Below are 20,968 nucleotides of genomic sequence, written 5' to 3'. Positions count from 1 at the left end.
TGACCATTTCTTATTTTAAGTCAACCCTTATTCTCTAGCACATTTCAAAACTGATTCCTCTTTAAGGCCTGCAGAGTCTCAGGCTCTGTCCTCTCTCAAGATGGCACCTGGCTGGAGTAATCGGAAATATTAGGAATGACAACATGACAAAGTAGATTGCTTCCCCCAGTGTTGACTTGTCACACAGGTAGAGTTACTGTCCCATCAAATTCCTCAGTTGGATTCAATGCTTATGAAAACTATGGACCTGTCCTATGGGTAGGCTTATTATGGGCATAACATTTCAAGTCCCCACCTCCCCACAGACAGGGCTGGAGAAACAGGACTCATCCTCTTTTTGGTTCGTCAGCGCTTCTGTCTTTAGCTGTCTGAGAACCTCTGATGACATCTAAGGTCTTTCCTTTTCTGTCATTGTAATAGAGTCTACCCTCTATTCTCTGCTGTCCTGACTCTTACTATCTACTCATATATGCAGAAGGATTTCTTACTTTGCTATCTTGCTGTGTTTCAAAATCTGATATGGGTTTCTTTTTTTTTTAATTTCAAAGCAATTCTTTTTTCTTTTCTTTATATGAGTACACTGTAGTTGTCAGACATGGCATAAGAGGGCATCCAATCCCATTATAGATGGCTGTGAGCCACCATGTAGTTACGGGGAACTGAACTCAGGACCTCTGGAAGAACAGTCAGTGCTCTTAACCACTGAGCCATCTCACCAGCCCCGAATATGGGCTTCTTACCCTCTGATTGTTACCATGGCATCTTTTGTCATCTAACCGGAATATTGCCGATATAAACAGTGAAGAAATTTTAAGGCATAAAAAATATTTTACTCCAAAATGAATTTTTGGAAACCCTAGCTTTGTTGATGAGAAATTTGGGGGTTGGGCAGGAAGTGGGGTGTGGGTCAGCTCAGCAAAACAGATTAAATGGATAACAATCTCTCACAGATCTCTAGCATAGCAAGTCAAAACTGAGGTACTGTAACTGCCAGATTCTGGTGACGAATCTCTTCCCAGATTGTAAATGGCTGTTCTTTTACTGCTCCTCCACACAAAAAGGAAGGAGGGGAGAAAAGGGAAAGAGGAGGAAGGAAGCAGAGAGGTAGACCAGGAAGAAGAGGGGTAAACAAGGAGGGAGAACATTTCTGGTATCCTTTTTCCTAATGCATCAAATCCATTTTGAAGGCACCACCCTCATGACCTCATGAAATAAATCCCTTCCCAACGCCCCTCATGTCCAAATATCAATCCATCCTGGGATAAGTCAGCATGTTATCATCAAATGATCACTATCTCCTTTGGTAATTAATCTTCCCTCAGCCAGTATTTTTCCTCTGGATTCGAGAGCTGAATTACTGACAGCTCTGGCTGAACAGAGAGGACTTACCTGCTTCTGCCTCCAGGTGCTGTCACCCCTGGAATCCTATTCCTCAGCCTACAGTTGCTGATCTGTGAGAGAACATACGGAAACACTGTGGTCACCACTCCCAGTCGGCTCTGAGTCTTCTTTGTTGTGTCTGCCTGGTGGAGCCAACAGATGCTTCCTGGCCCCAAGACTAGGACTGCCAAGATGATCTCAGTCAACACACAGAACTCTCGGGAGCAACAGGATGGTTCTTTCAAGTTATTAAAACTTGGCTGCTTTGGATACGCAGCAACCGCTCATCAAAATGTGCATCCTGCATAACCATTATAATAGATTGTGCTAAAAAGCTAAATATAACAGATGGCAAGATGAATTTAGAAAACTTACAGCCTGACCTATCTCTACCTTTGTGTCCGGCTTCTTACATCTCCAGAGAACTTCCTCAGGGAAGGTTTTGCCAGTCAGAAGATTGTCTTCGGACGCCGTGATCTGCGCCCCCTTGTATCAAATTTATAGTTCTCTGGTTCTGAACAAAAAGCATGAGGAATATCTATAAATAACTCCAGTGTGACACAGGGAAATACTGTCACCCGTGAACTTGAAGCAGGGAGAGAGACAAGACTTTTACTTAGAACTTCAGGCAGTCTTCTCGTTTTCAGTGAGATGAGAACAAAGGAATGTCAGAAAGTCAGTTGTGGCACTAACCTTTTACACATTTACTGACAGCCACGTAAAGTGCAGAGAAACTAAAAACTAAAAACCAACCCACTCACCCTCCCAACCCAAATAGTAAACCCAGTCACCCTGAAAGAGAAATCTATACAACCCTAGTTAAAGTTTTAAATTCAGTCTCCGAATACATTTGCTAAAGTATGGTCTGAATGGACCAGTGGCTGGTGCAAACTACTCAGTCCTTACAGCTGCCTGCATTTTGTGTAAGATACAAGGGCTGGGCTTGATGCAAGCAAGTGCCTTGGTGGAATGGCAAGGCCTATTTCCAACAGAATCTAAGAGATGCGGAACACTCAGTTAAGAGACCTGTCTTCTGAGGATGGATGGTTTTGACGGGGGGACATACTACTTAGGTGATTTTGAATAATATGCTAGCATAGATTGACCTCAATCTCTGAATTAAGGAACCCAATATCTAAAGGATTTTTTCTAAATCAAGTGAGTGTAGGCTCATTTCAAGAATGAAAGCATTTCAACGATCCAATTGTGGAGTCATGTTTTTTGGTAATTCGCCTTCTAGTACTCTTGCATTACATTTCTGTCAATTCTAAAAAAATACTTTAACTCATTTTTCAGAAGTCCATTGCTGATTATTTGATAGATTTTGGTAAACGGGGCTACTTTGCTCATAGACACCCATAAAGTTAATCTATACCTAGGGGGCGTTGCGTGAAATAAACAAGCAACCCATACTAGCGCCAGCTATGTTCTAGTAACACGGTTTTCCCGCCCCCAAGGTCTCCATTGTCCCCATGTGGTGACTGCCCAATTCGCTGTTCTCTTGCTGCACATCCTGCTCCCATTCCCAGCCATCTGTGGTTAGCTGTCACAAATTCCCATAACCTGGCAAAAATCATAACTCCAAAATTTGTAATCTATCAGTCAGATTTATATCAGTAAATTCTCAGCCCACGAAACACCCACACGATGAACTTAGATCCAACTGATATTGATATAAGCTGCCCACCTAGATGGGACGAACTGTCCTGTATTAATCCATCCCTTCTATGATATTCATAGATACTTGTGGCTGTTTAAAGCCACTTGGATCTGGTTTGTCCTTTAGTTCCTCCATCTTCCTTTTCCCTCTGTGTGTCCCTTTCTCGTGCCTCGAACCTATCTAAAACTCTCAGTCTGCCTTCTTTAACCACTGCCCAATCACAGGCTCTAGCCTTATCCCATGCAGAGACAGAATGTAGATAGGCAGAGGCTGGTGGTTTCAGTGGTGGATGAGCCAGGGTTGGCCATTGGCGGATTTCTAACATAGAATAGTTTGTAAAATTAGGATGCTAGGTTCTGTCCCAGCGAATGTGTTACCTGTTGATTCTAAACTGCGATTGTGTGGTATTTTCCTTCACGCAGTGACTCAACTGGGCACACAATGGCAGAGCCTGGTGTGTAAGCCAGCCATGGGAATTTAGTGAGACAGGAGGAGAGAGCGACTTCGGAGCTCCAGAGAAGTAGAGCCAGCGTGGGTGAAGACAGGCCCTGGCTAAAAGGAAATAATTCAGTCTCAGCCTGCCTGCTGGGGTGGAGACAGAACGAGGCCGCTGGTAGGTAATAGCCAGTGTTAGCATGGGATGTTTTTAAATATTTTGTGCTACAAGGTGGGACACAAATCATGAATATTGAGTAGAGATGAAAAAATAACCCTTCACTCAAAAGAGCAAAAAACAAGACGTGGTTTGAATAAGAAATATCCTCCATGGGTTTGTGTACTTGAACATTCCGGTTGGTAGAATTGCTTGTACAGATTATGGAACCTTTAGGACATATGGTAGTTCTTGACGGAAATATATTACCAGATGTGGAGACTTTGTCTCACTTCCTGCCCGCTCTGTTTCCGGTGTGTGGTTTTCAGCTTCCTGTGTCTGCAACCGTGCCTTCTCTACCGCTGCGGACATCTAGCCTTCTGGAACCATAACCCCAAATAAACTCTTTCCTAAGTTGGCCATAGTCATGGTATTATAACAGCAACAACAATTCACACAGGAAGTGATAATTTCAAATACGCTGACTTACAATACATTTTTCTCTTTTGAGCTCATTTCAACCTACAGAATCCTGAAATGTATAGGTATTCCCTGATGTCGTGTTCTCCTGTTCCTTGTCTCCTCAGTTTCTCTTTCGATGCAGCTGAGATCCCTTCATCATTTCTCTTTTTTTTTTCCGGAGCTGGGGACCGAACCCAAGGCCTTGCGCTTGCGAGGCAAGTGCTCTACCACTGAGCTAAATCCCCAACCCCCATCATTTTAGTCATACGCATGCATATAGTATTTACTTCCTAGCTTCTCTTTCCTATCATATTTCTCCCGAGAAAATTCTTGATTACAAAGTGCAATTTCTGAGTGTGTCCTTAAGATTGCTTCTTGATGAGTTTAGCATTTGAATTTTTTTTCAACTCAAGTAGACGTCCCTTCTCTAAACAGGTATACATTATCTTACCCATTGAAGGCTAGAAGAGAGCTGTGAGAGAAAGAGTTCACTCTGTGTTTCTATTTAGCTGGGACTTCCATCCTTTTTGACTCATAAGAATTGACTTAGACTCTGGGAGTTACATCAGCATATCCCTCTTCTTCGCCAGTGTGTAGGCCTTCAAACTCAAACCAGAGTCCACCTGCAGCTTTGTTTATTCTCGAACTTACAACTGAAGCGTCTCAACATCAGAAAATAGATGAATAGAGTCCCATAATAAATCAACTGCCTATTATCTGTATATCTACGTATCCATCCGTCATCAATATAACAATGCTTCTCCTCATTGGCCCTCTTTCTTCCACACCTTTGATGCACATAATGAACATAGTGCATTGTCATTTCCTCTGTTTACCAATTCTATGATTCATCTATGTGGCTAAGACTCTCTCCTTTCACTTTTGAAAGCTGTTATTAGAACTTATTATGATTTTTTCTCTCATGTTAATGAAGATTTGAGTTGTTCCCAGTTTTTCGACATCATGAATAAATCTGCTACAACTTTCCTTGTGTAAACCTTTGTGCAAACATATGTTACTTTTCTCTTGGGTCCATACCAAAGTTGTTGGATACTATGAAAGCAGGTTCTTAAATTTACAGTCAACAATTCAATGGCTTCCTTGAACCCTTTCCCATCAGTTGCTTGTATCTGCTCCAGTACTTGTCATTTGTACCTAGCAGTCTTGCTTTATAACAAAACATTTACTGTCATAAAGTAATGCTGATCTGAGCCAACACATAAAAGTACTGGCTGAAGGCCAGTCACCTCCCCTGTATTATTTGATTTCATTGCCAACAGAGATGATGGAATGACTTTGTTTCCTGTGTTTCAGAAACCACCAAAGCTTGTCTGCATGGTAGCTAGGTTGGAAAAGTCAGCAAGCAAAAGCAAGTTCTAGTACATTTATACTGTCAGACCTCTGCATGGCTCACGTTTGATAATGTTTCAGGAACCCAAGGGAATGCCATGGTCAAGGGGCCTATTTAAGTGATGGAGCTATAGAAGCCTTCCTTTACTGAGAAGAGTTGCCACTTTGAGAGGGAGCATTTAGCAGGATAGAGGGTAAAAACATTGGCTTATGTAAAGTGGCAGTAGAGTGTACTTAGGGCAATCTAAAAACGCATGTACTTCAGATACCACAGCAGGACCAAGAGGAGGAGTTTCACAGAGAAGTAAATGGAAGGAGTCTCAGTCTACCCCCTTCACTGTCAGAACCATATCTCAGTTGGTCTGCAGGGCCAGCAGCCCAGAAGGTGAGCAGGACATGGGAGGGATGAGAATAGGGTGTTTCCCAGAGGACATATATGCTATGTGTGGCACTGGGGCACATCCAGGAGTTATGGTTATCGTTATACTCACATTGCTTTAAATCTTACACAAGTTCCTCTTCAGACCAAATCTAAACAAGAAGAGGAAATTCCAGGAAATGGAGTCTAAATGGGTCGTCAGTTACCAGCACACCAGTGTGGCTTGTGCTTAGTTTCACAACTGTAGTTCTCTAGTGTAAATCCTTAGTCCCAATCTGTGCAAAACAGACTCATGTTTCCTTCCTTCTCTGGCTTTAGGTATCTAAAGAAGTCACAGAAGTCATGGCACCATCTAATTTCTGACCTGTTCTTTATAAATTAACTCATCTCCTACCATCAGCATCCTTGCCTCAGATCACCAATTTATATAAGGGAATTAATAATTAATTTGTTTTATATTCTTTGGGTTTTTTTTTTGAGACAATACCTGGCTATATAGCCCAGGGCAGCCTGGAACTCAGCATGTATTCAAAGCTGGCCTCAAATTTGCAACTCTCCCACCTCAGCTTCTGGAGGGCTGGGGTAATAGGTATGCACTACCATGTCTGGCTTCCATTTGAACTTGTAAAACATCCTAGCTTGCTTTTGCTGACTCTTTTCTCCATCTTGTTTTCAAAGCCCTTTATTTTTGACATGTCCTGATGTAGATTTTAAATTGCTAAGCACTCTGCCTTTACTCTGATTTAGTTTCCTTCGTGACAATTCTTTGTGGTCTATAATGTGCATTGAGCCTCTTGTTTTCTAGTACCCCAAATTCACTGAGATTTCCAGGTGACAGCATTCACTGTGTATCTCTAATCCTCAGCACATCACCCAGATTGTGAGAGTAGCAGATATTGTATTACATAAGGAATTCATAGTGGTAACCGAATGGCTTTGACAAAATCTTTTCACTTTTTGAAATGTGGAGTCATCCTGCAGTAATACAGCCTGGGGTTTAACTACTTATGAAACCTTACCCTCTTCTAGTAAAAGCTTTCTTTACAGGAATGGTTGGTCTGTGGAGAGGGAGAACATTAGGGCCATGTTTCCAGTAAAGTAATACTCTAGAAAGGTCTAAAGAAGAAATTCCATTATCGTTTAAAAAGGGTCAACTTTACTTGAGTGAATGAGACAAACACAAATCTTGTCAACTGTTTTCAGAGGTAACCCAGTGTTTTCTCATGTTCTTATCAAACTCTCCTATGGATCTAACACACTTCAGGGAAATGAAATAAAATGTGCTCTCTTCACTATCTGAGTGTTAAATGAGATGAAGGAAACTCTGGTGTCTTGTGGTTGTTGTTGTTGGTGTTTTTGTTTGTTTTGTTTTGTTTTTTAATTATAAAGATGCCTCTGGTATGCCCCTGTCTAGGTCAGCATTTTCTAACATCAAAGCAAACATCCAAGGTTTCACTCTCCTCCCAAAGTTCCCACTTCCCTTTTTGAATTAGTCAACCACACAGAAATGAGAGGCCACGCTCTGACCAAAGGCAATGAGACACAGAACCCTCTTGCATTAGGAACATAAATCCAACAGGACGATGGCCGTGTGTGCTTGCTCTCTTGATTTGGCTTGGCCACACGTCCTTCTCAGAAATAGAACATTTCACCTTGCCTAGATACTTTGAACTGTTCGGTCATTGCACACGCTCAAGGACCCTGTATTTCCTGCCAAAACAGGCTTCCTGTGCCATCCTCATTGTGGAAAGTGGCAGTGCCACTTTGTCATTTACTTACACCGAAATCCCTATCACAGCTTTTATTTTTCTTCTATCCCACATACCCAACCCAATCTGTCTGTCAGAAAAGGTACCTGGATGCTTCTTCCCAGCACAGCAGGGGTCTACCAGTTCTCAGACCATGACAAAACAGCATGACTAAACTAAGGCCACTTACAAGAGGCATCAGTTGGGGGCTTGTGTTTCCGGAAAGGTAGAAGAGTCCCTGACCATCATGGTGGGGAACATGGAGACAGGCAGGCAAACGTGGCACTGGAATAGTAGCTGAGAGCTACTTATCCACAAGTTGGAGGCAGAGAGAGAGGGTGTGGTGGGAAGAGGAAAGACAGGAAGGGGTGAAAGCAAATGCTAACAGTGAATGGTGTGAGCTTTTGAAATCTCAGAATCTACCACCGGTGACACACTTCCCCCAACATGTCTGGGACATACCACCCAATCCTTACTAAACAGTTCCGCTAAGCAGGAATTTAGCATTTAGCTACATGAGCTTAGGGGGACCACTCTCATTCAAACCACCATACTCTCCTATACTGTAGGCTGCTGTCATTGACAGTGCTTTTCTTTAAACAACCTCAGAAGAATTTTCGCTGCTTCACATGGCTCTTTTCTTTCTCCTTATCCACCAGTATTTATTTTCAGTAGCATTTCTAAATGTCTGCTCCAAATTAAATTGCTTCCATTTGACTCAGAATAAATGCCTTGAGCTTAACTAGGGGTGTAGGGACTGCCCCCTCCCCTGGGCCCCTCTGAAGTAACCTTTTATGCTTCCCTGTGTTGGGTTCCAGAAATTCACAGCATGCCCATAGCATGAACCCTTCTACCTCAAAAAGTTCCCTTGCTGATGACCTCTCAAGGAGTACTTTTGTCCACAGAGGTCTGGGTGGCTTACCCTTCCTCTTACATGGGTCAGTTATCTCTTCAAATGAGCAGCCATTCCTATGCCCTTCATATAAAATAGCGACTTCCTGCCTAGTGTCCATGTTTCATGTTTCTTTTACCTTACTTCCTTTTTCCTGTCCTAATTTGTAACAAACGTAATTTATTAATTTATTTACTATGCATTCATCATATGTCTCCCTTACTGGAGTGTAAATTAATGAGGGCCAGGCCTTTCCGATTTTTAAACCCTTCTGTTGGGTTGAATAAAAATGTCCCTCATAGGCCCTTATAGAATGGCACTACTAGGAGGTGTGGCCTTATTGGAATAGGCGTGGCCTTGATTGAATAGGTGTTCCTTTGTTGGAAGAGGTATGGTCTTGTTGGAGAAAGTGGATCACTGGGGCAGGCTTTGAGTCCTCAGATGCTTAAGTCAGTCCCAGTGTCTCACTCGTTCATCCTGCTGATTGCCAACCCAGATGTAGATCGCTCAGTTACATCCCCAGCACCATGCTGCCTGCGTGCCTCTATGCTTCCCTTCATAATGATAATGGGCTAAACCTCTTAACAGTAAGCCAGCACATCTTAAATATTATCCTTTATAAGAGTAGCTGCGGCCATGATATCTCTTCACGTCAATAGAAAGCCTAACTAGGACACTTTCTTCTAATCTCATCCCCTGGAACTAGGTCCCGGACATAGTGGGCTTCTAATAAATACATTAAGTGAAAGGAGGGATGGATTTGTGGTCTGAAGCACATTGTTCCTATGCTGTGTTTTCCTCTGTGGTTCTTTACCTTACAAAGCTGACTCTTATACGGTAAAGAAGCTTACTTTGAATGAATTGTCCTTTATTAAATGCAAACTGACACTATGGGCAATCCATATATATATATATATATATATATATATATATATATATGTGTGTGTGTGTGTGTGTGTGTGTGTGTGTGTGTGTGTGTGTGTGTACAAATAGCATATGTCAGATATGATACATACAAAAACTGAATATTTCACAAATGTAAAGAATTACTGGCAACTCAGCAAAAAGAGAGTGGATTCTAGTTAAACTGACAGGATGTAAAATGTAAAGAGAGAAAATGCATTTATCATAATCCTTCCATTTCATTCTTTTTCTCTTTAATCTTCGTGTTATAAAACCTTAAAGTTAATCTGTAAGCTCCTAAAAGATGTCAAAAAATTATCTGAAATCCTCACACACAAACTTTTACTAGTCTCTTCGTTGCAATTTCAGGCTTTGCTCATTTATTTTAGAAATTTATACAGAATAAGAAATCATGTCTCCTAGAAGAATAACCGCTTCGATTTCATTTTGCCTTTGTTAAACATAAGCAGCACAGTCAATCATGGCAGTAAACAAGAGTGAGAAATGAAGCCAGCAGCCATGCTGTTAGATGAGAAGTAGAGGTTGAGAGTCTAACTAGCTCACTATGTGGTTCATCGGGAATGCGATTCAGCAAGGTTGATTTCCAAGTCCAAATGCCAACATATTCATGCTCAACTGTCTTTACGGAATCTTTTAAGTTACTTTGATGGCCTTTTTTTTTCTCATGGTAAGAAAAGGAAGCGGTCTGTCTCAGTATTTCTCCAGCTGTTCATTGCTTTATGTCAGTCCCCTGGATGCATATTTTTCTACTCTCCACAACCTCTCGTCCTATTGTTTCCCAGGGCTGCCCCCATGGCCAGGACTTGAGTGGGCATTCCCATCTTCTCCCTGTGGATATCACTTGAGCCATGTCCACATGTCTTGATCCAATCAAGGAACTTCTTTCCACATGTACCGTCTTTTATGTCACCTTGGAGGTGTGAAAGCTAATCTGTGTGTCAGGTTGATTTACCTTGGAAGAGTGAGCCGCAATTGAAGAATAGCTCCATCAGGTTGACCTGCAGGCATACATGGGGGTGCGTTTTCTTGATTGATAATTGATGTACGAGGGTCCTACCCATTGATGACATCCCTGGACAGGTAGGCTTGTGTTACAGCATAAATTGATTGGTAGTTTCTACCCCACCTCTGGATCATTCAGTTCCCAAATACCTTCATATTTACAGTAAGCCTTAACAGCACTAGAGCTGGGCAGATATCAACCCTCTGAGCTATTTCGTCTATTTCTCTATCAACAACCCCAAGATATAACTTGTTGTATTCCACCTGGGCCATTCTTACTCCAATTGGCCAGTCCTCATGGCCATGTTTTCATTCATCTACCTCATGATGTTTTTGCCTCTCTCTCTTTTCTTTCATCTCCTCCTTGTGGTCTCTACTCATACCCTAATCCCCTGGGAACCTATCTTCTTCCTAGCTAAAGGCTGTGGGTATTGTTATTGATCAATCAGGGATATCTTGAGGGGCCAGGTCACATAGCACCTTTTGGTGTATGTGAAAATTTCCTTGTCCCTGGGGGCAACCAAACCTTGGGGGCCAGTATTTAGCATTACAGTGCATAGCAACAGACCAAACTTCAACAGGTCCAGGCTGTATAAGAAAAGGAGCTGAGCAAACTATGAGGAGCAAGATTGTTAGCAGAGGTTTTTTGTGCCTCCAGGTTCCTGCCTGGATCTCTTGCTGTGACTTCTCTGGGTGATGGGCTCTAATCTATAAGCTAAAACAAACTACTCCCACAGTTTCTCTTGGTCAGTGTTTCATCACAGGAAGAGAGAAGTAAACTAAGGCACTGTCTTACTTGGGGCTACTGTAAGGCTCAATCTTTGGATATCTAGTAGAATTCACACACCATTTGTAAATGCCACGCTATTTTCTGTTTATTTCACCAAGTTATGAATTCTTCAGGATCTGGAGTCTATCCTGCTCATCTTATAAGAAATGCACAATGCCTGCAATTATATCTCCAACCAAGACGAACAGATAAACACAGAGAAACAAAGAAAAAAATGATATTTTAATAGATTATGTAATCACAAAAGAAGACAAAATATGTGTTATAACTAATAAAACAGCAAACAAAGGGCAAACTATATGCCATTAAGAGTGAAAAAAATCAATGAGCAGAAATTAACACAAAAGGGACACGGATGGTGGATACTAGACAAGGACATTAAAACAACTGTTAGAAGCACATTTTAAAAATGGTAACAGGTACTAAACTCCTTTATAATTCCCAGCTCCTAGAACCTTCGTAGGTTGGAGATGTTATGACTCTTAGGACACGCCGTCCAGTAATATCCTGTTCTAGTCCACCACATCTTCAAGCTGATCAGTCACACTATGATCCCAAGTCGTAGCGTAAGCCGGGATGTGGATGTACTTGTGCTTGTGAACCTGGTTGATCTTGTCTCCTGGCATGAACAGCTACCACATAAACAGGTCCAGGAAGGCTGGCACCGGGATGAGTTCCACAGGAGTAGGGTCCATGCTGGTGAACATCTTGAATAACTCTGCAGAACACTTCCAACTGCCAGCAGGCTGTGGACACGCTGGTGATCTCACCTTGGCACCCCGCATCAAGCAGGATGAGCCTCAGCCAACTTATAAAACAGACCTCCCCAAGTGGTGTGTGCGATCATCTGCTCAAGCCAAGCTGGGGTCTCCTCCTTCTTCAGTGAAAATAGACTCTGCTTTCCGAGGGTCAAAGTGCTTGATCAGCAAACTCTTCGAGTGGTTTTCCACAGTCTCCTGTACCTGCACTGGCTCAACACCTGTCTGAATGAGCCAGCAGGTTCACAGTCTGGGCCACCGCCGTAAAGTTCTCAGGTAAGAGCTGGATGACATTTTCTGGGGACCCTCCTGCCTGGAAATAGCTCTTCAGTGTTAAAAATGGAGGACTCCACGTTGTAGTCCCGGGTGGAAAACTTATGCAGACATTCCTGCCGCACCTCAGCATCATCCTCTCCTTCTTCGGAACCATCTTCCTGATGCTGGCCGCCATCCGCCTCTTCGCCCCATTCTGACGCATTCTTGAAGTAGTCTTCTCCCATAATTGTACCCGGCACTGTGCCCGCCATATTTGCTGCAACTCTTCACTGCCGATCTGCAGGTTTATAACCTTTATAGAATTTATAAAAATCTCAGCCATTAGTTTTCATATAACTTTTTTTTTTATTCAGTTGCTTGGCATCTACCATGACGCTGCCCATTTGTGTGTTCTAGCCACACAGACATTGGGCCAACTCTCCTGAGACTGTACTCACTTTTTTCAACTGTTTTCTTTTCTCTCTCATTCTGGATAGCTTCTATTCCTGGCGCTTCAAAGGAAGTAATCCATTTTCCTGTAATGTCTTATCTAGCATCAATTCAGTGTTTTTTTCAATATAGACTTTTTTTTTTTTAAATTCTAGATGAAGTTAACACATCTGTTTTCTGGGTTTTTGCACATAAGGGTTTCAGTAATGATAACTGTTGTAATGATCTGTCTGCTAACTCCATCATCCATTTTGTTTTATTCCTTTTGACTTAATTTTTTCTTTTCCTTAATGGAATATATCTTCCTGCCTACTGTTTTTTTTTTTTTATTGGCTATCAATAATTGCTAATTATACAATTTTGGTACTGGATGTTTCTGTGGTTCTATGAATGTTCTTGAGATATTTTTCCCCCTGGGATGCTGCTATTGAAAATACTATGGTCTTTCAATGTATGAAGTCTTAAGTATTATGTATGAAGTCTGTCTCCGTTGGGATTTGCATTGCTGTGAACAGACACTATGACCAAGACAACTCTTGTAAAGAAAAACATTTAGTTGGGGCTGGCTTACAGTTTCAGAAGTCCAGTCCATTATCATCGTGGCAGGAAAGAGGGCACTGCAGGTAGACATGGTGCTAGAAAAGCCATGGGTTCTACATCTTATTCCAAAAGGCAGCCAGGAGGAAACTCTCTCCGCATTGGGCAAAGCCTGAGTGCAGCAGACCTCAAAGCCCCGCCCACATAGTGACATACTTCCTCTAACAAGGCCACACCTCCTAACAGTGCTACTCCCTACTGTCAAGCATTCAAACATTCTTTTATGGGCTGAGGGCGGGGATGGGGGAAGCTATTCAAACACCACAAGGTCTGTTAGGAGAAAACACCACTTTTTTATATTATTCCTGTTGCTGTTTTGAATCAGGGTCGCAACTAGGCAAGCCTAACTGTCTTTGGACAAACTATCTCAGTCCAAGGTATCTTCAAACTCACAGAAAGCCATGCTTCCTAGAGGATGGGATTAACGACTTAACATTAGCATGCCTAGCTAGGGACTAATACCTTATTTTCTGCTTCCCTTGCCTAAATGAACCTATATTCAGAATTTAATTTCAAACAGCACTAGAGCTAAAGTCTATCGCCTCATAAGCATTCGGGCCAGGGCTACATGGTTTTTTTTTTTCTTTTTTTTTTTTCTCAGTTCATATAATTTATTGCAGTTAGCACACAGTTTAAAAATTCACCAACACACCAATAGTACAAAACTAAACAGTATTGTAAGTTATTCCCCCTCAGGAAATAAAACATACTATGATTGTCAAAGCTAGATGTCAGTCTAAGATTTACAACAAAGGAAGAATGTGAAACTAAGGAAAAGAAAAAGCAATTACTCACAATGACCACAAAAAAAAAAAAAAATCCAAAGAGTCCGTTCTTTCACAGACATTGATTGTCTTCTCTAAATTAATAAAGATTATTTTAACATAAACTGTATTAAAAAAAAACCCAGAAACTCTTCAAGTAACTAAAGATAATGCTCCAAGGCCATTTTCACAGCTTTTTTTGTTTGTTTGTTTGCTTGCTTTAAATGCCATTACAGCCAAATTAACATACATTTGACCAAATATTTCCAAAACAGTCCAGCAACACACAATGGAGTTTTCCATTCAGTATCTTAAGCACAAAAATAGGCTATGTTTACAGTAGTTAAGGCGATCAAATTTTAAACAAAAGCAATTAAAAAAGAAAAAGGGAAAAACAACAACCGTTTTCCATGCTACTCCCATAGACCTTATTTGTAAGTGCAAGACAGGAAAACAAACAGTGTGCAAAATGCTTCTGCCCTGCACGTTGGCCATCAGACCCACACGTCGAGCTGCAGCCTGTGCTGCCGATACACAGTCTACTAACCCCCTTCCCCACGTCAATCAAGGCAGTTCAGTCCTTTCAGCCTGGGGCTTTTCAGTCCATAGAGTCTTTTCATGAGTTAGGGGGTAGGGGGAAGGAAAGGAAATAGGGGAGAAAAAGAAAAGGGAAGCAAAAGGGGGGGAGAGAGAGAGAATGACCTATGACCTATTGTCAATTTGTGCAGTAGTTACTCTAAAAACACTCGGCTGGGTACGTGTGTACACCTAAACTCTGAGCTGGCATGGGTTCTGTGCAATTACAAGTGTGGTGTGGATGGACCCTGCACATGCAATTCTGTAAGCCGTTTGTAAACATTTCTATGCTCCTTGTAATGTAGCGAAGTTATCGATTTGCAGCTTAAGTTTTTATTCAGCTTAACAGTTTCAAACTTAAAGACGTGGGAAAAGTCAATTTAAATTATATAAAATAAAAATAAAAATAAAAACAGTGCATTTATGTTCTTCGTAACACCAGTTTTTTTTCCCAAATGGTGCTATTTTTCTAAGGAAATTAAATAATTTTAAACTCACTCGTTAAAGTTATACAATGCAAACAAAGACAAAAAATATATTGAAACTCATGCATTTCTGTAGCGTTAATATTTACTTTTCAAGACTCAACTAAGAGCATCAACACAACCTGTCAAGTTCTTTGACCCCCCCCCCCCTCCCCGGCTACATGGTTTTGACACAAACAGAACCCAGATCTCCCACTGCAAATGTGGAGGAGGCTGAGCACTAGGAAAAATGGCTGAGTTAAAATTGTGATTTATCAAAGCCATTTTTAAACATCCTCAGTTTATTCAATTTAAGGATGGGGATGTAGCTCTCTGGAATTCACTTTTCATGCCTAAGACTTTGGATTTTTTTGATTTTTGGTGCAGCAAAGAACGACTACCAAAAAAAGGACTACAAACTCCTTTTAACTGAAAGAGGAAGGGGGCAGGTTGCTTATGAATCTGTACTGTGAATCAAAGTTATATTCTAGTTCCATTTCCTGAGCTCTTGGATGCTTTAGATTTCAAATAAGTTACTTTGCCTTTGGACGGTTTACTTTCCCTCTCTGTAAAATGGGCTGGTAGTAATCCCACGTTGTAAGTTCAGAGAGTAAAGGCTCCTGGACGTGTGCCAAGCCCGAGACAAGTGCTGAGCAGTGGTGAGAACCATTCAGTAGGAGTTTAGGGCTTTTGAAGGTTCCAACTGAGTTTGTTGAAAAGATAATTCCTGCTTTGGGTGATCCTGTAGTTCTACTAGTGAGAAAAACTGACCCACAAGTAAGGATTAAAAAAAAAAAAAAAACCCAGAATATCATGGGTTTACACTTAGCTTTCTGGAACCATATTGACTATATGGTTTATTGTAAACTCTAAAGCTCATAATAATAATTTAAAAAGTGTTCGGGAGATAGTCTGTACCGAAGTTTGATTCCTCATTTAGGCAGATCCTCAGAGGCTTGCTCTGTTTCCGTTGACAGAAGGAAGTGTGCCTTTCTAACCACTTCCCTACGAGGCTGGGCTACTGCTGCCCTCAGTCAAATCTCTCTTCCCTCTAAGTCTAACAGGGGCAGTGACTACGTGCTTAACAGTAATAATTACATTATTACTGCTATTATTTTGAGAACATCCAAAACAAAACCCAAAAATAATAGTAACAACAGCAGCAATAGAAATAATACTTTTTTTTTCCAGTCTCTGAAAGATGTCCAATAGAAAGCAGGTTTGAAATTCCCTAAACTGAAACCCAAGGCAACTGCCCAGATGATGCAATGTGACCAGAGGGTAGCCTGAGAGAATGACGAGGCATGACCTGCCCCGTACTGTTCTACCCACTACCTGTTCCATTTCCCCTCTGCAATGCAGCTTCTTTACCTGTAGGATAATACTGTCACCCTCCAGAGTGCTTGGGACATGTCAAGTTCATTTGTGGTATCATTCTTCCTTAATATTTTTATTTATTTATGCACTCTGCATCGAGTCTCATGCTCACATTCCTTTTCCCCCCTAGTACCACTTTCCCTACTTCTCAGAAAAGGGGAAGTCCCCCACGGGGACCAACCCACCCTGGAACATCAAGTCACAGCAGGTCTAAGCAAACCCTCTCCCACTGAGGCTGGACAAGACAGTCCATCTAGCAGAGGGGGGTCCAAAGGCAGGGAACAGAGTCAGAGACAGCCCCCATTCCAGTTCTTGGGGACCCGCATGAAAACCAAGCTGTGCAACTGCTACAAATACCTAGGCTTAGATCCAGCCCAAGCGCGCTCTTTGGTTGGTGGTTCAGTCTCTGGGAGACCCTTTGGGCCCAGGTTAGTAGTCTCTAGGTTTTCTTGTGGTGTCCTCAATCTCTCAGGCTCCCTCAATCCAATCCCCCACTCTTCCACAAGACTCCCCGAGCTCCTCCTAGTGTTGGCTCTGGGTCTCTGCATCTTTTTCCGTAAGCTACTGGATGAAGCCTCTCAGAAAGACAGCTATGCTGGACTCCTGTCTGCAAGCCTAGCAGAGTATCGTTAATAGTGTCCCAGTTTGGCTCTCTCCCGTCAGATGGGTCTCAAGTTAGGCCAGTCATTGGTTGGCCATTCCTTTAATCTCTGGTCCATCTTTAATCCCTACATATCTTGTAGGCAAGACAAATTTTGGGTGGAAGGTTTTGTGGGTATGTTGGTGTCCCTCTCCCTCGGAAGTCCCACCTGGCGACAGGAAGTGGTCACTTCAGTCTTCACATCCCTTTTCTTCACTATTTTACTAATAAAGAAAATGGAAGTTAGACATCTGACCCACAAGCACTCAGGGAACAAGAACCAGCGTTTAAATTCAGGGTCATCGCTAAAGGAACCAGCACCCTTTTCCAAATCAGGCCCGTAGCGGCCATGCCGCCAATCACAGCTGGTGTTTTAACTATTACTCCAAAAGGACAGTGTGTGGTGTTGTGATTTCCTGCAAGACATTTTGTTCCTCTAGGTCTGGGGTTCTTTATACGTAAAATGTGTTTTGGTTGGATTTGTTTGGCATGTGATTGTTGTGATTTGAAGAGTGTTTCTCCTCTCAGGGTCTTGGCGTTTACAGCCATGGGCGAGCATGTCAAGAACATCCGTGGCTCAGAATTAAAATTACCCTTCTGTGTGGTTAAGCCATTTCCCTGCGTCATTTGTATCAAGTTGTGGTGATGTACCTTATTCCTTCATTAAATTTGCTGCCAATATTCTTTTTGCACCATTTACTCTGTATTCATTTAGAAGAATTCTATGGAAATTCTAGAAATAGGCTCACAAAGAGTGGGGTGGGCTTCCATTGTCTGTGAACAATGCAGTTTAAAGGAAGGATTTGGGGGTGGGGCGCCCAATTTATTTTATATATAAAATATGAAGTCGTTATGTGGTTGTATGTAGTATGTATGTATGTATGTATGTATGTCTCAACGATATTGACTACAGTCCTTTGACAGCCCAGGTTCTGCTGATTGGAGAGAGCTGGGCAGTCACTTGTCAGAGTTGAAAGACATAATTTTTAAGAAGCTGCTTTTCACATGATGGTAGACTCATGTTCTTAGTCTGAAGAACGGAGGGAATCATTCAACTTAAGCACGCTTAGTACTTCCGGGTTTACGAGAAAGGCCACTTGCATGTTCTAAACCTCAGGGAACTAGGTCGAATTTGACCTGAAGTTACAAAGGGCTGAAAAAGTAATGTTTTGTCTCTGTGAGTGGCGGTTTTCCAGAATAAGCATTTTATTTATTTATTTATTTATTTATTTATTTATTTATTTATTTATTTATCTCTTGGACTTACTGAAGGAAGCATAAAATCTTGAAACCCAATGGACGGATGCAGGCGCAGTGGAAGAGCCGCACAGAGGACGCACTTCTTTCAAGTGCTGAGCATTCTTGACGGTGGGCTGAATTCATATGGTTACTGCAATATAGAACTATCTTCGTAACTGGCTTTCTCCGTGGTTCCGGCCACTCTCGGCTCTGAGGGTGGATTTGGGCTTTCGGGACTTGAAGTTGCCCATCCTGGTTCTCAGCACTCCATCCGCTAACAGGGCCTGTTCTACATGTTGCAGGGCCTCGTGGGAGGGCAGCTCTATTTGAGCTGCCACCCGTGGGTAGTTCTCTTGATTGTCTTCATCTCTGAGCCCAGAGCAGTTGTCTTTCTCTTCATGTAAAGAGTCTGTATCTTCGTCACACTCAGTTACAGCGGCGCTGCCAGAGGAATTATCCTGAAGGCTTGGGCTGCTGTCTGCACATGCTCCTGACGACACCACCCGCCCCACCCCCACCCCAAAACAAGCATTTCTTAGTTGAGTATAGGATCCACAGCTCTGTATTTAGCAGGTTGGCCACACTCATTTGTTTTATCTGCTTGCTCCCAAAGGGTACATAAAGCGTCTGGCATGTTGTGCTGAACACTTTATATCCATTTTATCCTTAGAGTAGATGAAACCATCACCCGGTAACAAATGGGCAAAGGAGGCTCAAAGAGAACCACCCCTAAATCCAAACTGCACAGACGGCCTCGGCACCAATACAGAGCTATAAAAGATCTTGGGTTTACTTAGATTCCCCACTGTCCAGCATTCTTCAACATCCCTCCATTCCACCACCACATTAATCCTTTCATCTCACCAGACAAAGACACACTGGTTTATCTCAACGTATACACAAATGGATTCCTTCCTAGATCCACCGTTTTTGTTTTTTGTTTTTGCTGTTGTCTAAGCCTTTGGTAAACTCAGTAGTATTTAATGAAGGAACTGCTATGTTCAGCTAAGAGAACACCCGGAGTGTGACAACGATAGTGTCTGTATTCTCTTAGTTAAAAAGCGGAGAGAGTCTGTGTCTAAGGTTCAGAGTCACAGATCCAGGCATAGCATGTTGCAGAATCCCGTCAGCAGCTATTTAAGCCTGTCAAAGCTTGCCCCATCACAGTTCCTTCCCGGACACCAACTCCTAGACACCAACTCCTAGGTCTAAAGCCGAGTCTTCAAACGGAGCCCGCCCTCCAGCCAGCCGGCCTGGGAGGAGCCTTCCGTTTCTCAGAACTCGCTCGCTGTCTCCTGGCAACAGCAGACGCGGGAAGCCTTGAGGGCCTTGTTGCGCTCTCTCATTCGGCCCTGCTGGAGGCTGCTCCGGTGGGCCTCAGGCATGACTTCCAAACAAGCTAAAAGGAAAGAAGTGCATCGGATCAATTCTGCCCATGGATCAGATAAATCTAAAGAGTAAGGGACCTCTATCATCCAATGCCTTCCCTTCCCTTCCCTTCCCTCCCCTTCCCTTCCCTTCCTTCCCCTTCCCTTCCCTTCCCTTCCCTCCCCTCCCCTCCCCTCCCCTCTTCGCCTTCCCTTGCCTTGCCTCCCCTCCCCTCCTCTCCCCTCCCCTCCCCTCCCCTCGCCTCGCCTTCCCTTGCCTTGCCTTGCCTCCCCTCCCCTCCCCTCCCGTCCCCTCCCCTCCCCTCGCCTCTTTGCCTTCCCTTGCCTTGCCTTGCCTTGCCTCCCCTCCCCTCCCCTCCCCTCCCCTCCCCTCCCCTCGCCTTCCCTTGCCTTGCCTTGCCTCCCCTCCCCTCCCCTCCCCTCCCCTCCCCTCCCCTCCCCTCGCCTCTTCGCCTTCCCTTGCCTTGCCTTGCCTTGCCTCCCCTCCCCTCCCCTCCCCTCCCCTCGCCTCGCCTTCCCTTGCCTTGCCTTGCCTTGCCTTGCCTCCCCTCCCCTCCCCTACCCTCCCCTCCCCTCCCCTCGCCTCGCCTCGGCTTCCCTTGCCTTGCCTTGCCTCCCCTCCCCTCCCCTCCCCTCCCCTCCCCTCCCCTCCCCTCTTCGCCTTCCCTTGCCTTGCCTTGCCTTGCCTTGCCTCCCCTCCCCTCCCCTCCCCTCGCCTCGCCTTCCCTTGCCTTGCCTTGCCTTGCCTCGCCTCGCCTCCCCTCCCCTCCCCTCCCCTCCCCTCCCCTCCCCTCGCCTCGCCTCGGCTTCCCTTGCCTTGCCTTGCCTTGCCTCCCCTCCCCTCCCCTCCCCTCCCCTCCCCTCCCTTCCCTGCCCCATCCAGAGCTGGGATTAACCCTGGAGCAAACTACCATACCAGAATTTGATTTGCTTGTCTGTCCTCCCTTCCAGGGAACCCATCTTAAAGATGCCTTTCCTTAATCCTCCTCAGTCTAGAACCACCAAAGGCTGCGTTATTGCTCGGGAAATTCCCATTTGTGACCTCTCCCAGCTTCCCCCCATCCCAAGTGGGTTATGCCTCTTAGAAGTTAAAAAGCTGGCTTTTCCTTAAAAAGGATACTCATCTTGGAAGACTTTAGTTAAAAGCTATCTCACTTTCACCTGTCCCCGGGGAGGCAGAAGGGGAAGAGAAGAGGGGGGAGGAGGGAGAGTTTGTGTTTTTTGCAGGACAGCATTCTAGACTTTAAATTAGATGAAGTCAGACATGGAGTGATTTCAGAC

At 43.5% G+C, this 20,968-nt stretch overlaps 1 protein-coding gene across 10 annotated transcripts in view; it reads left to right on the top strand.

Moving 5' to 3' along the window:
* The first annotated feature begins 18,289 nt into the window (after window positions 1-18,289).
* The window catches only part of Adgb (androglobin), a 143,770-nt gene continuing 141,091 nt past the window's right edge, over window positions 18,290-20,968 (top strand). For 8 of the 10 annotated variants that reach the window (XM_063280793.1, XM_063280794.1, XM_039098478.2 and 5 more), the window contains exon 1: window positions 18,290-19,756. In XM_063280793.1, coding sequence (XP_063136863.1) covers window positions 19,683-19,756 — 74 coding nt within the window. In that variant the 5' untranslated portion in view covers window positions 18,290-19,682. The remainder of the gene's footprint in view (window positions 19,757-20,968) is intronic. The other 2 variants (XM_039098489.2, XM_039098492.2) reach the window with 2 other exon arrangements.

The sequence above is a fragment of the Rattus norvegicus genome, chromosome 1 (assembly GCF_036323735.1).
Source record: "Rattus norvegicus strain BN/NHsdMcwi chromosome 1, GRCr8, whole genome shotgun sequence".
Classification (NCBI taxonomy): domain Eukaryota; kingdom Metazoa; phylum Chordata; class Mammalia; order Rodentia; family Muridae; genus Rattus; species Rattus norvegicus.
Note: the sequence above shows the minus strand (reverse complement) of the source record. Positions and strands in the feature narration are given on the sequence as shown.